General features: G+C 42.0%; 1 protein-coding gene across 2 annotated transcripts in view; it reads right to left on the minus strand.

Moving 5' to 3' along the window:
• grik5 (glutamate receptor, ionotropic, kainate 5) overlaps nt 1-24133 on the minus strand; it is a 76273-nt gene that overhangs the window by 19319 nt on the left and 32821 nt on the right. For both annotated transcript variants that reach the window (XM_068735186.1, XM_068735185.1), the window contains exons 4-11: nt 11002-11163; nt 10182-10346; nt 7218-7315; nt 6670-6835; nt 2839-3017; nt 2045-2098; nt 1145-1303; nt 587-739 (exon numbers count right to left, since the gene is read on the minus strand). In XM_068735186.1, the coding sequence (XP_068591287.1) occupies nt 587-739; nt 1145-1303; nt 2045-2098; nt 2839-3017; nt 6670-6835; nt 7218-7315; nt 10182-10346; nt 11002-11113 (1086 nt within the window). In that variant the 5' untranslated portion in view covers nt 11114-11163. The remainder of the gene's footprint in view (nt 1-586; nt 740-1144; nt 1304-2044; nt 2099-2838; nt 3018-6669; nt 6836-7217; nt 7316-10181; nt 10347-11001; nt 11164-24133) is intronic.

A 24133-nucleotide genomic window follows, 5' to 3' on the forward strand; every position in this document is an offset into this window, starting at 1 on the left:
AGCGATGATCTTAAGAGGCATTTGTCATGAAAAAAATGGCTAGTACATTCTCAAATGCTTTTCTCTGATTCATATCATTATAATTTGAAAATATTTGGGTTTTGGTCTGTTGGTGCGACAAGACAGGGCTGCAATGATTATTTTCATTGTCGATAAATCTGCAATTAATCGTTTTGTCTAGAAAATACCAGAAAATACCAAATAAAACCATCACACAAGTTTTTTCAAATGCGTTGTTTTATCCGACCAACAGTCCAAAACACGATTCAAATTACTGTCACATACAATGAAAAAAAGCAAAATCTTCAAGTTTTAGAGTCTAAAAAAAGCAAATATATGAAAAATGACTGAAACGATAAACTGATTATCAAAATTTTTTGTTGATCGTTTCAGTTCTTATTTGAAGATGTCACCTTAATTTTAATGTGTATTTATAACAATTCATATAAATATCACAAGCGTGGACATCAAAAAATTCAACTAAACTGAGACCATACCAAACTCATATCATATTTGTATGCATGTACATGTGAATGAGCATGTAATGTATATCAGCAGGTGATTTTATAATACTTTAAGCATTTACCATGCGCAGGTAGTTCATAAGACTGGTCCCATGTTGCCAGATCTGGGGTGAGGTGCAGCTGAGTGGCTTCACTCCAATTTCCTGACTGCGGTTCAATTCCCTTACCGCCCCCACCACCACATGCACCGCATCAAACATCAGCGCTGAAGAGAGCTGTGGAAGGGGGAGAGGAAACAAGAGAGAAACGGAGGGGGAGAAAGGCAAAGGGGGAGGGATGGAAACACAGTGAGGAGAGACAAGGAGCCAAGGGAGAAGATGCAATGAGAAAAGATGTGCCAGCAGAGATGATTGAATGGTTAACAGGGATGGAGGGAGGGAGGCAGGGAAAAGAAGAGAGAGAAGAGATGTGAGGTATGAGTAAACCAGTGGGGAGGAAACACAGATGGATACATCAATACCCATTAAGTACAAGCAAAAGACTAGCTGAATCTCTTTAACTGCTCCATGAATCAGTGTGAGGAATAAAGTAGCTTAATGTTACGTGGCGTACAAACAAAGCTTTGAAAATCCCTCTTGAATGTGCACATGCATGAGTACTCGAGCGTCCGTGAGACTGACCGCAGGGCCCGGGTATGTGAGGTCACATCCCTCCCTCCAAGAGAGGTTCAGGCTCCTAATGAACTCCAGATAGAAGGGATGGGTGGTGTTAAACATGGAGAAACCCACAATGTTTGACTGCTCATCCACTATATCATCCAGTCTCAGGAGTGGGAAGTCCTAAAAGGAAGAGGAGGAGACACAGACAATTCAGGTGAGTGACAATGTTGACAGTGTATCAAATCTTAGCACAGATGAAAAATACTGTGCAAAGGAGAGTGAGATAAAGAAAAAGAAAGGCAACCGGGGGTGACAACATATAAATGTCAGATGGAGAGAGAAAACGGATATAGACATCTAGAAAAATGGGACAGCAGTGATACAGGGGGAAAGAGAGGTTGATGGAATGGTAGATTTTTCACAAAGATATATACACACAAGATGTGGCATCTAAAGCACAAGAGCACGTCAGGTAGAGAAAAAAAAAAAAGAAATCAGGTGCACTGCATAATGTGACACATTAATTTGAATGGTAGAAGGGGAGGTGAGTGTATCAAAGGGGCAGATGAAAAACACTGGAAGCGTAGAGAAGGTGGCGGGTGGCAGAAGAAAAAGGGCACATCACGTCTGTCATCACCTTCACCTCAGACCCCTTTTCCTTCAGTTTCTTTGCCATCCTCATCTGCACTCCCACATCTTTGTACAGTGCGTTCATTTCTCAGATCCCTCTCTCTCTTTCCCTCTCCCCACCCTTCATCTCCTCTCTCTTTCTGTCACCTCTCTCTCCTCCCTTTATCTTATACTTCCTCCGCCTTAGCACCTTTGCTTGCTCATAAAGGGACAGAAGAGGAGGAGCAGGAGAGAGGAACAGGTGAAAATGGAGAAAGAGGAGCAGAAGGGGTAGAATTGGTAAGCTCTTACCATTGTGGTGAGTATGTACTTGTAAAACGCTGATGTCATCCCCAGCTCAGACGCCTGTGGGACAAAGAGAAAGAGAGATTAAGATGACAAAATAAAAGTAGGGGCAGGTGGGACACAGAATGTGGAAACATAGAGAATGCGGGAAGATGTAGAAAGATTGATGGAGGGAGAGAGATGGAGGGCAAAGGGGGCGAGTTATTGAGAAGCAAGTAGCAAAGAAGAGAGTTGGGGGACAAAGTAGAAGGGAAAATGTTGGAGGAGAGGGAGCATGCGTTAATCACAGTTTTACATCATCAGGCTAACACTAGGACATTTCGCTGAGGGCGGACAGCCGCTCCAATGTGCCCAGTGAAAACATCCCATACACATTCAAACTATGACTCACTGCGCTGGCTATCGGCATTACAGGCCGCACTATGAATCAGAAGAAGCCTGGGTTACATCTGCACCGCATCCCAGCAGAAGATGTTCTTTTGTCAAATATTTTCTCAAGAGCGTAAGTGATTGTTGCTGGCAGACATGCATACATACTGTTCCCTATGCAGCCCTGGAGGGCAGAGAAGGTAAACATGCATGTTAATTCTGTTATGGCAGCAAACATGCAGCCACTGAGAGAGTTGATTTATCTTTCTGACAGATAGTAGCTCTGCACCTCCTTCATGACAGTAACCTGAATTTCCCAAATGGGTACATTGAAGAGAAAAAAGCAAATGGCACTGTGTGTGTACCGTATACAACCTCACATCCTGCACGTATGTGCAGCTGTGAAGAACTCAGATTGCTTAAGAACTGACCTTCTTGAGGATGAGATAGGAGACAGAAGCGTTGGCGTCAATGATGATGGTGGCCACTTTGTCGTCTCGGATCTCCTTCAGAAGCGGGGTAGGGTCCAGGTTGTCATCCAGCATTCTGATTGACAGCGTCTCCCGGGAGATGAGAAAGCGGCGGACCAGTTCCTCCAATCTCAGCAGGCCTGAGGCAGAGCCAGAGCACAGATGAGCTGCATATCAACGTCTGTATCAGTAGACACAAACTCATATTTCCAAAATGTAAGCTTGGAGGGACCTGTGAAAATCTTGATTTATCCTCGGGTGGTCATGTATTTGTGTCATTTTGCATAGCATGATCGATGGTTTGTCTAAATCCCCAGGAAATTAAACATCATTTGATGTGGAGGCTACAGTATGTCTGCATTCACTGTGAGAAAGATTTATTTTCATCTGTTATAACCTTCACAAAGGAAAGTTTGAATTCAGTCCCATATGTTTGTTTCTCTGTTAATTAACAGTGTATCTGAAAATGAACTTGACACATTTTGTGTGTTGAAGGCCTTTACACACCGGGGGCGTGACGGAAATAATGACTCAGAAAAGCAGCACACCTATTCGCTGCATAATATTTCCGTTCTGTGTGAAAGTATTCATGACAAAAACAGTTTAAAAAATGCATTGACGTGCAAAATAATCTCACGAAGAAGAAAAAACAAAAACACTGGTGTGTAAAGACCTTTGAGCCAACACCTTTTAGTTTATGCTGTAGAAAACTCCACCATGTGGCCATTTATAAAGCACTTTACATTTTGCTTTTAACACCTCGACAGTAAGGAAACATTCTTCCTCTGGATTCTTTGATAATACATGATTCTTTCAGGCTGCATCCATTTACACATCTGCATCACACCTGCTACAGACACACTGATGAAAGCAAAGGTACAGATACATGTTGGTGTGACTTTAATGAGTTGTACATGAATGTACATATGAAGCCCTAGTGTTACATCAAAATCTGATGACATTTTAGCCATATGGCGCCACACCAACATGACAAAATATAACTATAACTCAGTGCTGAGGAGTCTGACTCAACTGAAATTCATCTTTGTACAAATCCCAAATATATTCCCAGAGAGGTTTGAGGTATCCTCCAAAATTGATGGGGGCCATCAGCCAATCAGTATGACAAATTTCTAAACATGTTCTATTAATAGAATAATAAATCTAGAGAGTTGTTCAGCCTTGGCAGAGGTATGCGCTCTTTGAGTGCTTTGTAATTCACTCTGTTGTCCCATCCATCAAGCAGTGCTTTTCAATTCTTTGAGTGATGCACTATGAGCAAAATAGTATGTGTTCAAAAAACTGATCCTTAAAAGAAAATTGGAAAAAACTGGAGACTCAATGAGTAGAAAAGATGGACAGAAATAGCAGCAGAAAGATGTAAATACAGTATTTGAGACAATTCACACACAAGCGAATTCCTCTCCAAAACGAGTATAATGACTCACTTGACATTGTGTGTGGAGTGAGCCTTTACCATGAAGTCTACTCTGATGTTTCCTAATTGTAATTCCATAGTAAAGCACCCCTAGCTATGTAAATAAGTGGTGGGGCAGGCATCTGGGGGACAGAGGGGAAGGGGAGAGGGAGGGGAGGAGGAGGAGAGCAGTAGCGCACAGAGCCCTTCAGCAGGAGAAAGCCTCTGTAAGCAGTGGGGTAATCACTGAACCAGGCCAAAACTTTAATTAGTTTGAAGAAGGAGGGGAAAAAATCAATGTACTTTACAGCTTCCTCTCCTCCTCTCTCCCACTTTCACACGTTCTCTCTCACACACATAAGCTCTAACCTCTCTATCTCTCTCGTCTTAGCCCTGTGCTCTAGTTACCTCTCTCTGTCTTTATCCATCTCGCTCTTACGCCGCCACCATCTCCTCCTCCTTGTGCTCAGTCTCTCCCTCTCGCTGTCCTTAACCTCATCCATCTCATAAAAACTGCATAATGGAATTAGGCTCAGATAGCACGTTGTGACCCAGGCATAGAGAACGATATGTCGGCAATGACCTAAAATCTCTGACTCGCTCTCATCTAACAGAATATCTATTCTACTTCCCCGGGCTAAAGAGGGAATAATGTAAATAATGCAATCGACATGGTGTTGCAAAAACGACCCGCTTCTAAATACGTCACTTAATTAGGATGCGTGCGTGGCGTCAATGAAATGTGTGACTTCACATGTTACTCGCCTCACTGACAAAAAAAAGAGAGAATGTCTGCTTCACTTGAACACACCACTGGGGTAAACAAGATGAATAAAACAAGTGGGCTGGTGGTAAACATTGTCTGATGTTGAACCTCTGCAGCGCCTCAGCAGAGCCACACACACAATCATACGAGTACCCCGAAACCCCCACTCACACACACAGGACGCTCAACACACACACACACACGTGCATTCAAACATGTACGGACAAAGTGAACCAAGCACTCAAAAATATATATCAGACACACAGACACACATATCGTGCCACACACACCCACACGGTCGTTCACAGTGTGGAACAAGGCTGTTGAGTGGCAGTTAGCACCTATTCTGCAGCCATGGCAACCAGCTCCATGGCGATAGATAGCGCAGCCAAGTGGGTCAGAGTCTGTGAGTGTGATAACCTTGTAAAGATCACCTTCAAGCTAAATATATTAAACACACGCACCCCTCCTCGTCTCTCCACAGGCAAAGAACCGGACAGTAACTATGATGCTATCTGTTGCCTCTGATTCTTACGACAGGAAAAGTCTGGTGAAAGACAGGGCTCTTATATCTACACATTCCACTGATGAACAAAACTGGAGGAAAAAAAAAGATAAAGAGAAATCTGATGCCATTTCAAAGCTCTTTTAGTGCAATGAAATGACGAGTCCACAAGGAATTCAGCTTACTTTCTGGAAAGCACGAGGCGGCTGCGGCTACCTGCTGGGGAGATAATGAAAGCATCTCAATGACTGAATACATTTTTCATAATGTCACAGCTCTTGGTTTGTCAAAATCCGTCCTTTTCACTTTGCCACGAGAAGTGTTCACAGACTTCAATGGTGCCACTTATTCTTTATGTAATTGCCCTTCAGTTCTTGCACGGTTCAACTTGGCTGGTGTCAGCAGTAAACAGCTGCACAACAGCTCAGTATCACTCACACGAAAAGTTAGGCGGCCATCCAGTGGGAGTGTAGTATTTCATCTATTCACAAAAGTTTAGTTTGAATACTACAGCCACCATCCGACCAAGCCCTTTAATTCCTGCGACTCTCGATGGGGCGTTGCATAATAAATCAATAACGCACTCTTTCAAAATGAAAATAAAAAGTGCTAGTGACTAAGCCCTGAATCCCCTGTGATTTCTAAAGCTCTCTGAGTGCCTGGCAAGTCAAATCAAATGTGCCTTAAGTTCTTCCAATGCTGGAAAGCATTTCAAACACTAATATTTATTAAATTGGTTTGGCCTAAAACCCTTTTGAGGTGGATAAGAGACGGTGTGCAAGAGTGCATGAGTAAAGAAAAAAAAAAAGGAGGCTGCAGCAGAAGCCATGTTCTGAACTCTGACAACAGACAGAACTTTATGACCAGACTGTCAAAATGAGTGTCCAACAGTGCAAAACAGTCATATCCGCCCAAGCAGTGTGATTGTGCCAACACTCCCACAGACAGATACACACAAACACACACACACACACACACACACACACACACACACACACACTAGATGAATAAGCTCACAAGAACACCCACCTAAACAACAAACACAGCCACGCAGTCACACGTAATGTACTGTATGTCTCTAAAAGAAGCTACATGTGTACTCACACTCAGCCTTGGCACAGACCAGGCTGGCTGAGGGGTAGCTGAACGAGCGCAAGATGGCTCCTATGGCCAGGCTCAGGTCCTCGTTGCTAGGGTACAGAGTGACAGAGGCAAAGCGCAGGTACGGCAAGCGGGGAGTTTCCTCCGGACCGATCTTGACATGAGGGATCTGACAGAAGGAGAGAGGAGAGGACAGGAGAGGATAGAGGAACATTAAGGGAGGCAAATGCATCCTGATTAGCTCCCCTCCAAGCACACACAGCAGGAAAAAAACGGAATATTGAAGCTCTATTAGAGAGGGTGAAATGAGAGAGACTTTAAGGATAAAAGGCTATGGGAAGAAAGGAGAAAACAGTTGGAACAGGTGGATGGTGGTTAATTATATGAGACAAAGTCCAATAAGCAAGGGAAACCTAATTTAGATAAATTCATTACGACATATGTGAGTAGGAGGCGTATAAGTCGGAGAGAAAGAGGTAGGAGATGTCTGTACGCACATGAGACACACAGATTTGTACATATTTGTGTGTGTGTTTATCTTCCACACTCACCTCTTTTTCTCCACATATATGACTGACAGTAGAGCCAGAGGCGGGGCTGGAGGCGGGACCTATCACAGAGACGACGCCTTTGGGTAGAATTTGACACACTGAAAGGGAAAAGGGAAAATAAACATTGGATATGCAGACACATACCTTTCGCTTTGACTCATTTTGATGGCAGCACAGAGTTGGCATACAGTAGTAGCATACAGCTGTAGTCCGGGGAAAGTGTTAAAATGCAGCAAAAAAAGAGGCCGCATTAGGGTTTCACTTTAACCGCTGATTCTATTGTAGCAGCACAATCCGTCTCATTATAATCTGATTTATTTTGCGATAAACACTCCAAGGACTACAGCAGGGCAGGCCAGACGTTGCCTGCTGCTATAATTCACTTCTTTAGACAGCTGCTTTTAAAGACTTTTAGGATTTCTTTGCTTTAATTATATCTCTGGCATCAGAATAATACTAACAGATTGGTGGGTTGCCTTCAATTAACAAATGCCATTTTGTATCATTATCCTTTTTGCAGGAAGACATTGATGAGGGTGGAACTTCTTTACTTTGTCTATAAGTACTTTGCTCAAGTAGTGTTGAAGTAAACTCTATGATTTAGTGTACAGTCTGCTCAAGCATAGATTTCACTCTTTGAAACCCCAACATGACCAAAGTCTCGATATCCATGTATCCAAGCTTATGTTAAGAAACTGATTTCAGACCTTACATTGTCTGTCAACACAGAAAAGCTTTGTGTTAGCTTGCTTAATTGATGAATGACACTCATTATCTCACACCTTTTGTCCCAAATGCCCAACAAATCAATGCATAAAAAGATGAGGCTTGGGTATTGTCTATTCTTTTGAACCATGAAGAAGATCAGCTACGGTTTTTTAATTGTTTCATTAGAAAGTCATGTGACTAAGCGTAACCGAAAATTGTTGCCACATACGTCTCCACTATGTTGAATAGAGACATTCATGATTAAAAGTAAGTAACAGACAAGCCGTGTTCATCATCTGTCTGACACTTGACAAATTGACCAGCCTGCAGTCTGTCTTACTGATCAATACACTGATTCACTTTCTTTCTCAGGAATCAGATAAGAAGGCCAACGTCTCTGTACAATACATATGAAGCAGCGCTAAAATAACCCGACTGAAGCCTGTAGTTTTTGGATTTAGCCTACAGACACGAAAGTGATCTCATCTAACTCTCGGTAAGAAAGCAAATGAGCGTATTTCTCTTTAAAATCTGCCATTGACCAGTATTCATTACAGACAGAAGTTTGACCATGACATGTGGGGCTTCATCCTTTAGCACAGTGATTCACAAATTGGGACCCACAGGAGTCTGTGGTACGCTGGGAAGTCCGCATTAATAATTTGCTATGAATCATAAAAGTGTGCTGTATCATTACAAAGTGCATATCGACAGATGGGGACCATTTGCCCCAATAAAACACACTGTCCATTACTCCCTGCCATGTTAGCTTTGGGCCTACACACAGCAATAAGTTCATTAGTCTTAAATTGAAGCACTGAAACACGTCTTCAGCATTTAGGTTGAATGGTTTTACAATACAAAGATCTAAGCATCTAAGAGTACATATGGTAGAAAGCATATGCTTCATCTGTGTTATGATGAATAAGGGGGTCCTTGGAAAATCTTCTCCCCTGTAAGGAGACCATGACCCAGAAAAGTTTGACAACCCCTGCTTTAGCATACGGAGAATACTTCCCTGTTTATGTACAGTATATTTTGTTTGTGCGGTAAGTTTTTGTTCAAGTTTTCTGTCTACTCACCTGAAAATTGCTTTCACAGATACAGCAGCCATGGGTCTGGTGACTTAACTGTGTTATTCAGATAGTCATAAGCTATTTTCTTGCTGGCATATTTGGTTTTAATTTATCCCAATTAGTCCACTGTCTGTTTGTGTGTGAGCGTAGATGCCCAAACTGGACCGTGTGTGAATGTGCATGCATTTCTGCAGAAAAGGGATGTGTGTGCATGCATGTGTAAATGCCTGTGTATGCTTGTGTGTGTGAGTGCGTGCGTGCGTGCAAGCCTGCCTTAGAGAGCCGTAGCTGTAAGATGATGAGCTCTCTGATCCAGAGACGAAAAAATGCTGCGAGCTAACAAGCCTATCAGAGTCTCCTGCCCATCGGTCAAGGGCACACACACACACATAAACACACACAATTCATGCATGCACATATGTACACGACCCCTCTCAAGCACACATAGACATTTTGCCAGTAGCTTGTGGCAGGGTTAGTGACCTATTAGAATAGGAGCAGAGCGCCTTGTCTCCTCTGTGACTGGATTCAACAGTACTGCTTCTGTCTTCACAGACTCCATACATTTTGTTTTAACTCTGTATATCAATAAAAATTGCATGGAGCGGCTGTGCTCTTTGCTTTCTGCTGTCCTGCACTGCTGATCTGTATTAGTATTTGATGATTTGTTTTTGTCGTGGCAGACACAGTAGGAAGTGCCAGCTGTTACTGGAGGGCACTGGTCCACTGTTTTTAATGAGACAGGCTTACTGGCCCATTACTGGTCTCCAATGATGTGTAAACTAATCAGCACAAGTCCTTTCTGGCTCCTAATCACATGAAAGTGGTGAAGGTTTATCACTCTGGTCATCATTTGAGGATTTTGCTCACAAAAAGGCAGCTTTTCAGGAAATGTAATTGTCTTTTTTTGTAAAATACCAGCGCCCTTTTTAAGTGGAATAAAACCTGTAGTATTCTGTAGACTATACTGTTCTTTTATACTCTATAACGGTCACTATTAATATTAATAGCCCACATTAATAATAAGATCTTCTGGTATTTTCAGTGGTCACTCTCTGCCTGTGCTAATTAGAGACTATGCCCTACTGGACTATAATGGATTTAGCAGGACTTAATCACTCTGATGGGTTGGGTGAATCTGCTCTACTGGTTCTCTGTGGCATGCATCGGCTCCACTCACTGGTGTCAGTAGTGTCGTACTGGGAGTCTTTTTGCAGCTCGTATATGTCCACCTCCACTCGGGCTCTGGCCGGACCCTCCATCACGCTGTTGATGTTCTCCCTGGCCAGGGCCAGCGCCAGTCGCTCCCCACGCCCACAAACAGACTGGTCATCCAGGATTGCCGCTAGAAAGGCAGAGAGGGAAGGAGAGATTGGTGATGGTCTTCTCCTCTAACTCTCCATCAGAAAGCAAATAAGTGTATATTCCAAAATATCAAACATATTCTTTCATGTTTATAATTGTGATTAGGTTGCTGCAAAGCACAAGTCCTTAAGTCTAGCCTCTGTGTATATGAGTTGTTTGGTCAGACAAAACATTTTTGTGTTTACAGAATAATTTTAATTTGCATACTGGATTTAAGAATCCAGTATGCAAATTACAATAAATCTGGAAAATGCACTGCTATTTAAAACATTGACGAGTATTGTTGCAGGTGTCAGCTCTTCCTGCTCCTGATGGAGTTTTTTTTTTGAGTAAGCACTTTTATTCTGAATACTGCATATATACAGTAGAGCAAAACGACTTCAATAATTCCAATAAGATCTATCTATCTCTCTTTGTGGAAATATTTTTGCTGTGTAAGGACAGCATGGACACCAATAGGTTTATTATTAATGCTCATTTGGCAAAGTGCTTCGCTGTCACTTTATCTCTTACTGTACTGACCAAAGTGGCAAAACCCACTTTGAGGCAACAGAGCAAAAACAAACCATGACAAGTATGTTGAGAAACTTTTTGATCCAGGTGTAGTAAGGATGGATGGACGGCTGGCCACTCACCCATTCGGACGGAGGAGAGCAAAGGGGCCTGACTGAGGGAGCTTGGCAGCATGGTGACTAACAGGAAGGGGAGGAAGTGTATTGACAGCAGCAGTGCTGGCAGAGCCGGCATCTTCTACTGCTCCTCATGGAGAATGTTCTGCTGGCTGCCTGTACCACCACCTTCAGGATCGGAGGACACACTGCACATTACTGGACACACAATCATTCTCCTGGTACAAGATGTCTCTCTTTAAATTGTCATCCTGCTGCTTATCTTCAGTTTGTCACATTTTCATGCAGTGGGAGCACCTGTAATTTGACAGCACATACAATGGACTTTCATATTGAGCTATGAAGATGTTCCCTGTCGTATCACAGAGGCAACCGAGTCCCATGCACACTCTCAATAAAATACAGTACACACATCTCTATACACGTCTGGAGAGTCTGCCGCTTAAAAATGACAGGACTCAGCCTCGAAGAAATCTCCAAGGCGTTCAAAGACGACATCACAACAGCTGGCACACAAGTCGCAGCACATTCATTCATACACATCTACACTGTGCGGACACACACATACAGTACGTACATAAAAACTAAGCCATACAAACAGATACACAGTCACATACTAGAAACACTTTGTACAAACGTACAAAGAGCCTCCCAAGCACAAAGACAACAGCCTTGAATACACATACAGCCATGTACTATACACCCACACACGGTGAAATCCACTTGCATGTTTTCCATAAACTAGCCCCCTACCCCCACTTCCAAACAGACATGCAACCACCAAAAAGAAGGACTCAAAGAGAGCTCAGCTGAGCTGCACTGGTGCTAAGCAGCCCTCTTGAGGAGTGACAAGGCCTTACTCTGACAGACATGTTGACAAGGCAGTGCGAAAGGATGGAGAGATGAAGGGAGGGATGAAGACAGAGAGGAGAAGGAGTGTTGTGTGACAGACAAACAGTGAGGTTGAGGTGGTGTTGGTGGGGGCTGTTGACCTGGGAATGTTGCAAAAGTCTGGTTCACCGATTAGAGCTTTAGACAGATCAGACAGACAGCTGAAAGACTCAGTTTATGACCTCCAATTGGCCCTTGCAGCTGTAAAAACAGGGATGCTGGAGCAGCAGAAGGCTGACCTTTGACCCTGACAAACACATGAGGGAAAGGAATGAGTTGGCGTTGTGTGTTTGTTGTGTATACATCAAAGAGGAAGATGATGCGGGTTGTCAATCACTGTGTTGAATGCCCCTCCCACCTCCATTCTTCCTTTTTTTCTATCCAGCCTTTTCACTTTCAGATCTTCATTTAGTCTGTTTTCTCCCCACTCACCTTTCCAGCACATCTTTAGGCTTTGATGTTTAAAAGCACATCAAAAAAAAATCTGCAACCCTCTGCTTTAAATCCCTCTTCACATCTCATAAACCAACCATACTTCCCCTTTTCTTCTCCTTTGCTTTCTATGCAATTACCTACCTCCCTTTCTTCCAGTCTTACTATACTTGTCTTTCATTCTTGGGTTTGCTGTGTCAAAGGGTGGGCAAGCGTGTGCACGAACATGTCTGTAATACTAATAGCATGCGCCATACTGTGCAGATGGCTGTGTTGCTCTCATTATGGTTACAGCAGCTCAAAGTGACCAGAGGCAGGGCTTATGCGAGGCCATTTTTATGTGAGACTCAACATAGAATAACTCGCCTACAGTGGGAGTATTTTTTTTCATTCTTCTTATTCATTAAATTGTTTATGTTGTAACACAAAGTTACATTTAAAGGGGAAGGTAAATCAATATTGCATGAAAAGGTAAACAGTTTTATGCTGTTGTCATATTTGTGTGCATGTGTATAATGGTGTACATTCTGGTGTATTCTGACCACACAGTGAGACGACTACGCCACACTGCTGTCACAAAGTGCTCCATTGTGTCGGCTGTTGCTACTGTATTCTGTTTGCTCCCCACATCAGTGGTCTCTTTCTCAATTTACTCTTCATCAAAGTGTGTCTGCATGCATGTATGTATGTGTGTGTGTGTGTGTGTGTGTAGGGTATGTGTGAGTGTGATGGCGTATTGATCGAGCCCAGCTGAAGTGGCGGGGCTTTCAGGTGCAGTCGATCAAAACAACGGGGAACCTATCATGGGAGCACTGCATTTCACAGGAGCTATCTGATTGGCTATTACAAAGAAGCAGATTGCCATGATGACAAATAAGATCCTAACTGAGGATATGCCTTCATCAATGATGAGATGGAAGCGGTGGTATTTCATTGTTATTGAGAGCTATTGACAGCATTAGACAGAGAAGATTACAGCATCTATACTCCAAGCAGAAGAAGAGGGGGGGTATGGAGGAGATGGAGAGCCGTGATAGAAGTAAGGAGAATGAGAGAAAAAAAGAAGCAGAGGGAACGGTGCTGGGGACGATGGGGGAATTAAAGAACAAAATTGAATACAGAGAGAAGAGATTGGAAAATGTTTCTGCAAAAAGGGATGCGGAGCAGGATAGAGATAGAAAGACGGAAAGTAACCTAGTACATTTACTGAAGCGCTGCACTCAGGTATACTTGCCACATTTCAGAGGGAAAATTGTAGTTTTTACTCAACCACTATTTATTTGGCTACTAGTTACTTTGCAGAAATAAGATTAACCTACAAAATACATGATTCATTTATAAAATAGGATGCATCGTTATAGCAGTATATTAAGTCGTTCAAATTAGCTCCACCTCACCAAGTTGCCACATTAAAATGCTGCTTTTACATTACAGTAATTCACAGGGATCAATAATAAAATGTACTATGATGGGAGACTCAGAACAGTCACACTGCGGAATCTTTACTTCCAGCAGCTAAACCCTGTTTATCATGATGTGTTACGCTTTAAGGCCAATCACAAATTTCATACCCGTCACTGCTGTGTAACTAATTTGTATGCACTCTCTTACCGACAAGAAGAAATAATCATCATATTGTATTCATTTCTCAAAGCACAACAGCTAAAGCTTCTAAACTCACATCTCTCCTCTTTCCGCAACTTCATTTAAGTCTTGCAACTACAGTGCATGATCCACTTACTACTTAAAATCTAACGGCTAGTGGGAAGGCTGAGTGAGTCCAAGGTTCATTTTATGCTATTTAAAATGTAGTGTGTTTGTGTGTGCATGTGCGTGTGCATGTGCGTGTGTGTGTGTGTATGTGTGTGGTTGAAGCTCTGCAAAGCCATAACAACACTATTAACATTAAATACAAGGCAGCACATACAGCCTCTCGTTTTGGTGAAGTGATTGCACCTGAGGGGGGCGTGTCCTTTCCAGGAAGAAGTGCTCCTGCTGTCCTCCCTTCCTCAGGTGAGATCATGTGCCCTCTTGATGGGGACTTCTGACACTTCCATGGATACTTATATATCCCATACATACAGTGCGCACGTATATGCACCATTTGAATGGAATAAACTACAAAACTGCTGTCAGGCTAATTCTCTTTATTCCCTTTTTAAAAAGGATTTACTATCCAATAATTTTTTATGACTTTTTTACGATTCAATATTGTTTTTATTGATTCTATTTGTTGTCTGGTTATAGGTTGTTTAACTTTAGATCACGTGTTGTTATTGTACGCAAGTTAAGTGATTACCTGTTCTCAGGTATCTCTTGAAAAAAAGGGGCACTTTTGTGTAATGAGGACTTTTGATGAATTACTGTTAGTATAATGTACCTTTAATACTTCTTTACTTTGGTAAAATTTTTAAAGCAGGGCTATTTTTACATTGTGGCATTAGTGGTTTTACTTAAGGATCAGAGAACTTCATCCACCACTGCAGGAGAGAGACAGAAAGCAAGCATACCGTGTTACTGAAGTCAGAGAGACAGAGAGAGCAAACGGTGAGATGCTATTGCTGTGTTTAATCTGCGAGGATTGCGTGTCTGGCTGATGTACGTGCTCTGTTGCTGTAGTAGTACACGGCCGAGTCCCTGTAGCAGTTGGGTGTCAGTCTGCAGGGAGCTGGAACAGCGAGAGGGCCAAGCGGAGCCAGACTAGTCTGAGCTGTACAAAAAAACACTGCTTCTAGCCCCCTCGCTCGCTTTCATTCTGCACCCTGCTGTAAATCACCCGGCACGCTGGCACCACTGACAAATACACAAAAGCAAAAACACATAAATATCCGGACTCGCTGTGTGCGAGAGAGAGTGTGTATGTGTGTGTGTGTGTGTGTGTGTGTGTGTGTGTGTGTGTGCGTGTGTGTGTGTGTGTGTGTACAAGAGAGAGAGAGAGAGAGAATTGAGAGTGTGAGAGGGGACATTCATCCTAGTTGGAGATTTAGTTGTTTGGTGCATGTATTCATCTTAGTGTGCATATAAAGGCATATGCATTTGTGTGTTTGCTGCTTAATGTGTGTGTGTGTGTGTGTGTGTGTGTGTGTGTGTGTGTGTGTGTGTGTGTGTGTGTGTGTATGCGCGCACAGGAGACTTGGCATCTTGCTTATAGTGTCTGCAGTGCCTATTATGAAAGAGAAAACCGTAAAATCAGAGATCTTAATTATCTAGAGAGAGTGTGAGGGAGAAGGGGGGAGTGTGTGGTAGGAGACGGGGGGGAAGCAAAGGGAGGGCCAGAGTGGGATGAAGGGAAGCAGGAAGGGGGGGGGGGGGGGTATGGAGTAAATCGGAAAACGAGGGAACGCTATCTCGCCTCACACCCCCAGGCAGATGAGGAAAGGATGAACAGAGACTAAGGCAGAGGAAGCAGGATGAGGGATAGCAAGGCGAGAAGAGAGGGATGCAGAGAAAGACAAAAAGAACTGAGATGGAGAAAAGCAGCTTGAGGGGGTGGGTGGGTGAGATGAAGGAGAGGAGAAGGGTGTTGGTGGGGGGGCCTGGCAAATCATTTGTTTTTCCCCTTCTGCCTTATTGTATGACACAAGAAAATCTGACAGTTATCATAATGGAAGGATGAATCATTCCCATAATTGAAATTGCAAGTGGAACGGATACAGAGGATGTGGATTCAAGACGACTGTACCGCCGGCCATTGCGGGACAGAAGTGTTATTTTTGCTCATTCTTCTCACAATTAAAAGTCATTGTTGACGAGAGATCGCTTGCTGCAGACAGCTGGGCTGCTGTCCCTGAATGAGCACGGTCAGGCCATTTCAGAGCATGTGTCTTCCCCCCAAACAGTATGGATGAGCAGGGAGGTCGGGTTGGTGTGTGCGTCAGCGGTAGAGGAAAAAATACCAAGGACCTTTCGTTCACCCCTTTTGGCTTTTTGTAGGATTAAGTGTTTAGTACTTTGTGTCTGCATCGAGTGTCAAAGCGGCAGCTAATGTTCTTGGTCGCATTGACTCAGCATTTTCCCTTTGCACCCATAAAAACGTCCTCCCTCTCCTCTCCTCTAACATGTACCTGTCTAATCTCACCATCTCTGCCTTTTACTTCTATCTTACCATTGTCCTCCACTCCATACCACCATCTCCCTGTTCCTCTTATCCCTTTTGTTTCAGTATTTCCAATTCTCTATGAAGATTTTTACTCTCACCTCTCCTTCTTGTTGCCATTCTCAGTGATATGGGCTTTTGAGAATTTGTATTTGAGGCATGCCTGTAAGGTTAGGTTAAACATTTTGAGCAAATATGATTTATTCATGTGATGTTGCCTGCCAGGAAGCTGGTATGTATATCTTAAATAGGATTTTTGAAAATGTTTACTTGACTGCAGAATGCTGGGTAAAAGGTATAATATTAGCTCGTCCATACGGAATAAGAAACAACAATAACATGAACAGCTATTACAAATAATGCAATTCAATACAAGTACTGCAATGAACACAACCTTGTGAAGCATATAGTGTTGAATGTTTGTTTCTGAGCAGAGGGAAAGTAAAATGAAAATCTAACAATGTAGTGAAATCGAATACAGCAACATCACAAACTGCAGCCTGAAAAATTAGCAAAACCCCTCAGTTTATCCAATGACAACATTTACTCCTGCAGTCTTCTGCACAAAACTCATAGGCACTACATAAAAGTGTCACTGCCACATTAGAGGGCGTGCCACTTCCTGCAATGTTACTATATTATTGGCACCGAACACCGGCAATGGAGATAAATTATGCACCACAGAATTCTACAATATGAACAGAGATACTGGGCTGTTCAGACAAGTTTGATAGTTCTAAAATGTTTAAATCATTTATGAAGCACATTCAAATGTGCCGTTTCTGGCAACTCATACATGAGCAGTTGTTGCATAACTTTTTCAAAACATTGTAAATTGAGTTTCTTTGAGTTTTGGGATGTCTGTCGGACGAGACGAGCAGTCTGAAAGCGTCGCCTTGGTTTCTGGGAGAGTGCATTTTTAAGTCCATGACAATATATGGAATAGTGATGAAAAGAGTTATGCTTCCAAGTTGATTCCAAACCACACATTTATCTATTTAAGTAGACAATGTTTAGATCCCAGTTGGATTTGGTTAAGAACAAACGCATATCCGACTGGGATTTGTCTTTGTAGATAAATAAGTGTGTCGGTTTTACAAAAGCCTTGCACCAACTTGTGATGTGCACACAACTACATGCCTTCTAATTGTAAAATAAGAATAGTTGCAACCTTATTTATAAGCGTCACAACCTTTATTTCATGGCAGTCATATTGTGGGTTGCATTAGGTGTTTGTGCAATTATGTCCAACCCAACTAACTCCGGCTTTCTGTCTTGCTGTTACTCCTCCCACTTCCTATATGTTTTCACCTTGTCCTCCCCTCAGCAGGGCTGCGGAGACTTTGATCTCTCATTTTCAACCTCTCTGCCCCCTCTCTCTCTCTCTCTCTCTCTCTCTCTCTCTCTCTCTGTCTCACTCTCTTCTCACACAGCCTCTATCTATTTTGTCTCAGGAACACTCTATACCCCTGTCTCTTTACTGACCTCTCTCTCTTCTCTCTCCCTATCTTAGCTCTCACCAGTCTCTTCAATCTCGACAGTGCACTTTCTCTGTTACAGTCCCCAGCTATCCATCTCCCCCTCTCTCCCCCTCTCTCTCCCTCTCTCTCCCCGTTCATTGGACATGGATAAATTCTTCCCCAGTGTTCTCCTTGACAAAGAGGCCCTCAGTCAGTGACACAACCTGCTTGGGGAACCACCGTGCTCCTCTGACACTGTCACATCCGAGCATGTCACACACACATATACACACACAAACACACACGCATCCACTAGCTGCACATACGTACACCAACTCTCGAGGAAGGTTCAAAGAACATTGTGCGTGTGCTTGCTTATGTGTAAGCGCGTGTCTTTTTGTTTTATCCACGTCTGCATGCCTGCGTATTGTGTGTTTGTACGTGCCAGCAGTGAGTTTGCATTTCAGCCTTCCTGCATGCATATTTACCACCCGCTGTTCGGATCAGTGCAGCTGGGGGTTGGTTGGGGGGGTGAAGCTCAGTGCACTGCTTTCCCCAGGAGCTGTTTGAAAAAGATGTACTGTTCAGTGTCACTAGCTGTCGACGCAGGTCCAACTTGTTGCAGCTGTGGCTTATGTAAGCACAGCAGTTTAATCACAATTAGGAAGCTCTCCTTGAACTCACTCGCCCTCTGGCTTGTTTGGAGAGCTAACATTTGCATTCATAACAAAGCCTTGGAAATACAAGAATGATATTATTACACACGGCGCTGAAAAGAGAACAATGTCTGAGTGAGAATAGAGTGCTGTCAATTTCAATCAGTGTTTGCTATCAGTGAACTTCCATCATGGTACGGGTTTAGTTATTGGATTTTCTATAATAGTATTGGTATTTCACTTATTATAATCCCATTGTTGGACTATAAACCCCTTATGATTTGAATTTGTACAAACTGTTACAATTTCTTGCTCTTTTATTGTACTTCTTTTTTTCCCAACTGCTGCTTCTACTGAAGAGGCGGCCATCCGAGGAGAGATGTCTTTTTGAATTGCTTCTCCCAAGGCTTCTCTATAAAAAATGTTTTGCATATGTGCTAAAAGGTTTTTGTGTGTTAGTAGAAGTTCCCTTGTCTTTAGAGAGCTTAGCACCAATGGTGTGAGCCTGTGAAGCCCATTGAGAAAAATGGGTTTACTTGGCAATAAAAAATAAATCTGACTTTATTTGACTTTATTTGGTGCAGTGGCATCAGGACCTTGTATCAACACAGACTGGGCTAGAAGCTTTGTTAAATCAAGAAAGCGCTTCGGGTCGGGACTTGACTTTGTTCTCTCTGTCAGAGCACAAAGGCTTCACAAAAGAGATGTTTGTGAATCACTTACAGGGCACATTGCTTTAAAATAGCCAGAGATTTGCAGTGAACATGAAATAGAAAACGGAAACAGCACTGCTATATGCAGTAAGACAGACAAAGGTAGTGTTTGCCTTCGCACTGCCATAGCTCTGTGATGAACCGATGAACCGACTCCACGCAGCTTCCCACTTAGACACCCACGCGCCATACACACACACACACACACACACACACACACACACACACAAATACACATCAGACACACACACACAACAGATACATAGAGATGTACACAAACATATCCAACATATTCACCTACAAGCTCTCTCTCTCTCACACACACACACACACACACACACACACACACACACAGGTTGTAGATTAAATGACTCAGATGGCATTTGCTCACTCTGTCTCTCTCTCTCCCGCTCTCTCTCTCTCTCTCTCTCTCTCTCTCTCAATGTCAGGTTTTGCTGCCGTGGCAACAGAGTCGAGGATGAGAGGAGGAGGGAGTGGGAGTGGGGAGGAGAGGGAGACGGAGAGGGAACAGGTAAATGAGAGATCGGGAGGGTCAGAGCTCACTGGTCATCTGAGGCGGGGCTTTTGACGCTGCTGCAGTTTTGTTTTGTTTTTCTGTGTGTGTGATTGACTCTAGTAGTGAGAGGCAGAAACACAAGGAATGTGTTTGTGCCACGTGGCTGGAAACAAGTGTGCACACTGCCCACGTCTCGAGTGTGTGTGCCGTATGACTAGGACATGTTGCATGTCCACTCAGACAATTGGTCATCTGAGATCGAGCCATCACACTCTCAGTGCAGATAGAGAGCGACTGGGAGTGGGAGAGAAAAAAAAACACCTCCAAAAACATCAAAAGGGGCAACTGAGTGTTGTAAAAGTGCTCTTGTGATTCAAGTTTACATTTGGGTTTGCTTCTGGTTTGTGTTTTCGTCTGTACTAATTTGCTCTGCAGAAAGCAGCATGCTCAAATTTGGTTTGTTTTCAGCTGCCGCGGGCAAGAGACAAATTCTCTCTGACTGCACTTCTCAGACTCAGTTCAACATCTAAAAAGGATTCACTTGCAACTATGCAAAGTAACTATGCAAAGACCAAAGTATGTAGGGCAAGCCTCTGTTGCTCATTCAGGAGAGGAATGATCACGCTTTCTCACAGAGTGAAATAGTCGAGTATTCATGTAGAATGGCAAAACTTACATCATGCTTTTTTTTCCGAGGATTTGTATCAGATCTTTCATTTGAGACATTTCACTATGAGATGTATGTGTACCAATGTGTAACAGATGAGCAAGACTTGAATCATCTCTGAGTTATATGAGGTGTGTTTGTATGATCGCTACAGGTATCAATGAAGGCTTTCATCAATATGACAAAATGAATGCATCATTATGAGTTTCCAGTAAATGTCCTTTTGTGAACAGACATTAAAGACAGATCATTAAAATTATCAGACACGGTGATGATTTCAAATTAACAACAGCACAAGGACAGTGAGTTTAAAGTAATTGCCATTTGTAAGTACTTGCCAGCCAGTTCAACCTCCCAGCTGAATGAAAGCCTTCTTCATATTATTCACTTCTCAAATCTGTTACTGTAATACATGTTTTTAAGTTGAGTAGGCACCAGGCAGTGGATGGAAAAATAATTTAATTTAATGAGCACAAACATAGTAATTATCTTGTTTACTCCACGTTTCTTAGTCTGACATTGTTTTCTGGGTGTGTTTAGGATTGTGCCTTGGGATGAATGCATGAAAAATAAATTTTTACTTTTGCTGTTGCTAAAATAGCTGAGAACTTTGCATTGGTGCCAGATGGTGAATATAAGCCCTGAATAATGCCATGCGACTCAAGACAGTGCCAGTCTGTGTTGACTCAGCGACAATCTCAAGTGTGCGTCTTAATAGATAATACTGACTTCGGCCTTCATGTCACTATAGCAGGAAAATCTGACTGTCACCAAAAACAAATTCTAAATATGGTATCTACAATTAAAGGAATAAATAACTAAAATATGCATGTGCACAGATAAAAGAACACTAACTGTGAGCACTCCTGCTGGCTCTATTGGATTACATAATTGATCAAATTATTTATGAGCAATTTCATTGCAACAGAAAAAAAACACACCATCCATTTTAAAAAGGTCACAGAAGCGATAGGATAACACAATGAAGCCCTGAGGGATTTATTTTCATCGTGTCTCATGTTGAAAACAACATGGGTATGAATATAGCTCGTGACCTTGGTTGATGTCATTCTCTCTCTTCCATGTTGTCTTTCATTCTGCATTCTGAAATATCCAGCACACTGGAAATGCCAGAAGAATAATTTTTAATAATGTCCTTTGTCAGATTGTGGAGCTGCTTTAATGCATAGAAAATGCCATGTTGCTGGAGGATGCAACAAAATTACTTTCAGTGTTCTATTTGTGTTAACTCATAAATGATCATTTTAATCAAATGATTTCATCAGTGTTACTCTCATTATTCAATTTTACTGCAAAAGCCTACGGACCATAAATACATAAATATCTGTACTGTAATAGTGACCGTGAAAGGCTGCTTTCATTCGACCATATTTTATCACACTAATCCTAAGGCTGTGCATATGTTCTATCATGGCTGCTTGTTTCAGATTATAATTATATATTATGAAATAAAAGTGTAATTTATTGGTATTTATGTAAATTGCAGAGAGATAGTTTGTCTGATTGATGTCAGGCCGGTCGAGCTATTTTACCAGCTGCAATACATATTAATCAGATCACATTAGTCTTATAACTTGTTTTTAGATTTGTGGTCTAACCAGGGGCTAATGGTCGATACTTATCTGAAAGTTATTCCCTTATAAGTATTTCACAGTTTTCCTGAATATGTTGCATGACATCATGACTCCTCAGGATGTTGTGTAATTCTGTCACCCATGACTGAGTCTAAAATTGGTCATCTCCGCTCAACACGAGACATCACACTATTAGGCCTGATAGGGACTGACTGGAGAGGGGAAAGGAAGGAGCAGCAAGATTCTGCAAAATACACAAAAATGGAGTGACTGGGCAATTTCAAAAATATTGTTGTGCATCAGTTTTGCATAAAAAGCTTTTTATTTGTGTATCCATCTGTGCTAAATGCATTACCGACAACAGCATTCTCAAATTGTTTTCAGATGCCCCGGGCATGAGGCATTTGTCTCCTTTTCTGTACCTCTCAGGCCTAGTTAAGAAACAAAAAAAGGGACATCATGCATGAATCATGCTTTTTTTAAGGAATCAACCACTTTGTGTGATTAATGATCAAAAGTTTTATATCCATGTTTGTGAAAAGACAAATGCTTTTTACTGCCGTTAAATCAAATCCATTTTTTTCAGTGTAATACAACAGTTGTGCAAACTTCCAAAGAAGTCTTTTTTACAGCATGATGTTCTGTACATTACTAAATATTCAAGGAAGGATTTAAAGGAATGCAAAAAACTTCTCAGCTACCAACAGTAATTACAAACAATTGATTTAGAAATTGTAAATGTACTACAAAAATACAACTATCTTCAGTAAACAAGTATAAATAAAGGTAAAAGACTGTTTTGTTGTGAGTAAAATCAGCAATATTTTCCGAGCGCACCAAATGAGTTTATTATCAACATTTTCAGCTGCTTAGTTTAAAGAAGCAAGCTGTTAACTTTAATATGTATTTCATCTTAACATGGGTATGATGGGATCCAGTTCAAGGTCAGCAGCAGAGCACTGGAGGCCAGAGGTCTGAAACATAACAATGGCTAAAATGATCAAAAACATCGCATCGGACAAATGATGAATAATTTCTTGCCATTTGGGCCTCGATTCTATCTGTTAGTCAATATTTAATGTCCCTCACCAGCAGGACAGATTGTCTCTTCATCCATCTCCACGAACCCGCTTAGTAGGAGATCTGCTCGCTGTAGAACTATAAAACTAAAACAAAGTGCCATACTGCTTATTTTTAGCAAAAACTGCAGGTCACTTTCAGGCTGTGTGTGCATGTTTGTGTGTGTCATCATGACCAGCGTGTCACCTTCACGAGGTCAATTAAGTGATTCAGTTTGTCATTCAGTGGTCAAACACTGCTGCACTACATTCAGTTCGGCTTTCTCATGCTAAATTGTTGGTTATCCCTCCGCCGGCTTTATGCTAATAGATGGTAGCATATGCTAAAAGCGATGTCTGTTAGAATATTTATGCAACAGCGCCGTATTTAAGGAGGATTAGCATTTGTTTGCTCCATTGTTCAGTAAATCAGTACCAGGCACTGGTGAATAAATGCATACTCAGTTAGTTAGCCCATGGTACATTAGCCTTAGAAGTTCCACAACTTACTACAGAATTATGAATATCCACATTGATTTTTTATATGTCGTACTACTGGTATCTCAAATTAGAATCGCTCATTCACGTTACTCAATCAAAGTCAGGTTTGACTTAATTATGAATGAGAGATGTGTGTTTATTCATTTGCTTATTTATTTGAATTACTATTTGTAGTGTAGTATCACCCTTATCAGCCTGATCAGGTGTATTTTTCCACTTTTGGATACAGTCTAAGTGAAATATATTAAAATGAAGTGGTTTAAGAGTCACATAATATGCACTATATAATGTCCCATCACACAATGTGATTTCATGTCTATTAGCATGCATTTATGTACTATTTGTGCTGCACATTATGCAGGCGGGAATGATGATAATACTTATGTGTGCTATGTTATTAATGATACACACTGCATTGCATTGCACTTTTTTATGGAAAGCACGTAATTAGGCAGTTGGCATGCAGCACATGTACCAGAATTAGGTTTATATATGTACAGTATTCATAATAGCATCCGGCCTGAACCCAAATGTCAAAGGCTCCCTCTATTA

The sequence above is a fragment of the Cebidichthys violaceus genome, unplaced genomic scaffold (genome assembly GCF_023349555.1).
Source record: "Cebidichthys violaceus isolate CVI_PGR_0920_01 unplaced genomic scaffold, fCebVio1.0.p SCAF_7, whole genome shotgun sequence".
NCBI classification, from domain to species: Eukaryota; Metazoa; Chordata; class Actinopteri; order Perciformes; family Stichaeidae; genus Cebidichthys; species Cebidichthys violaceus.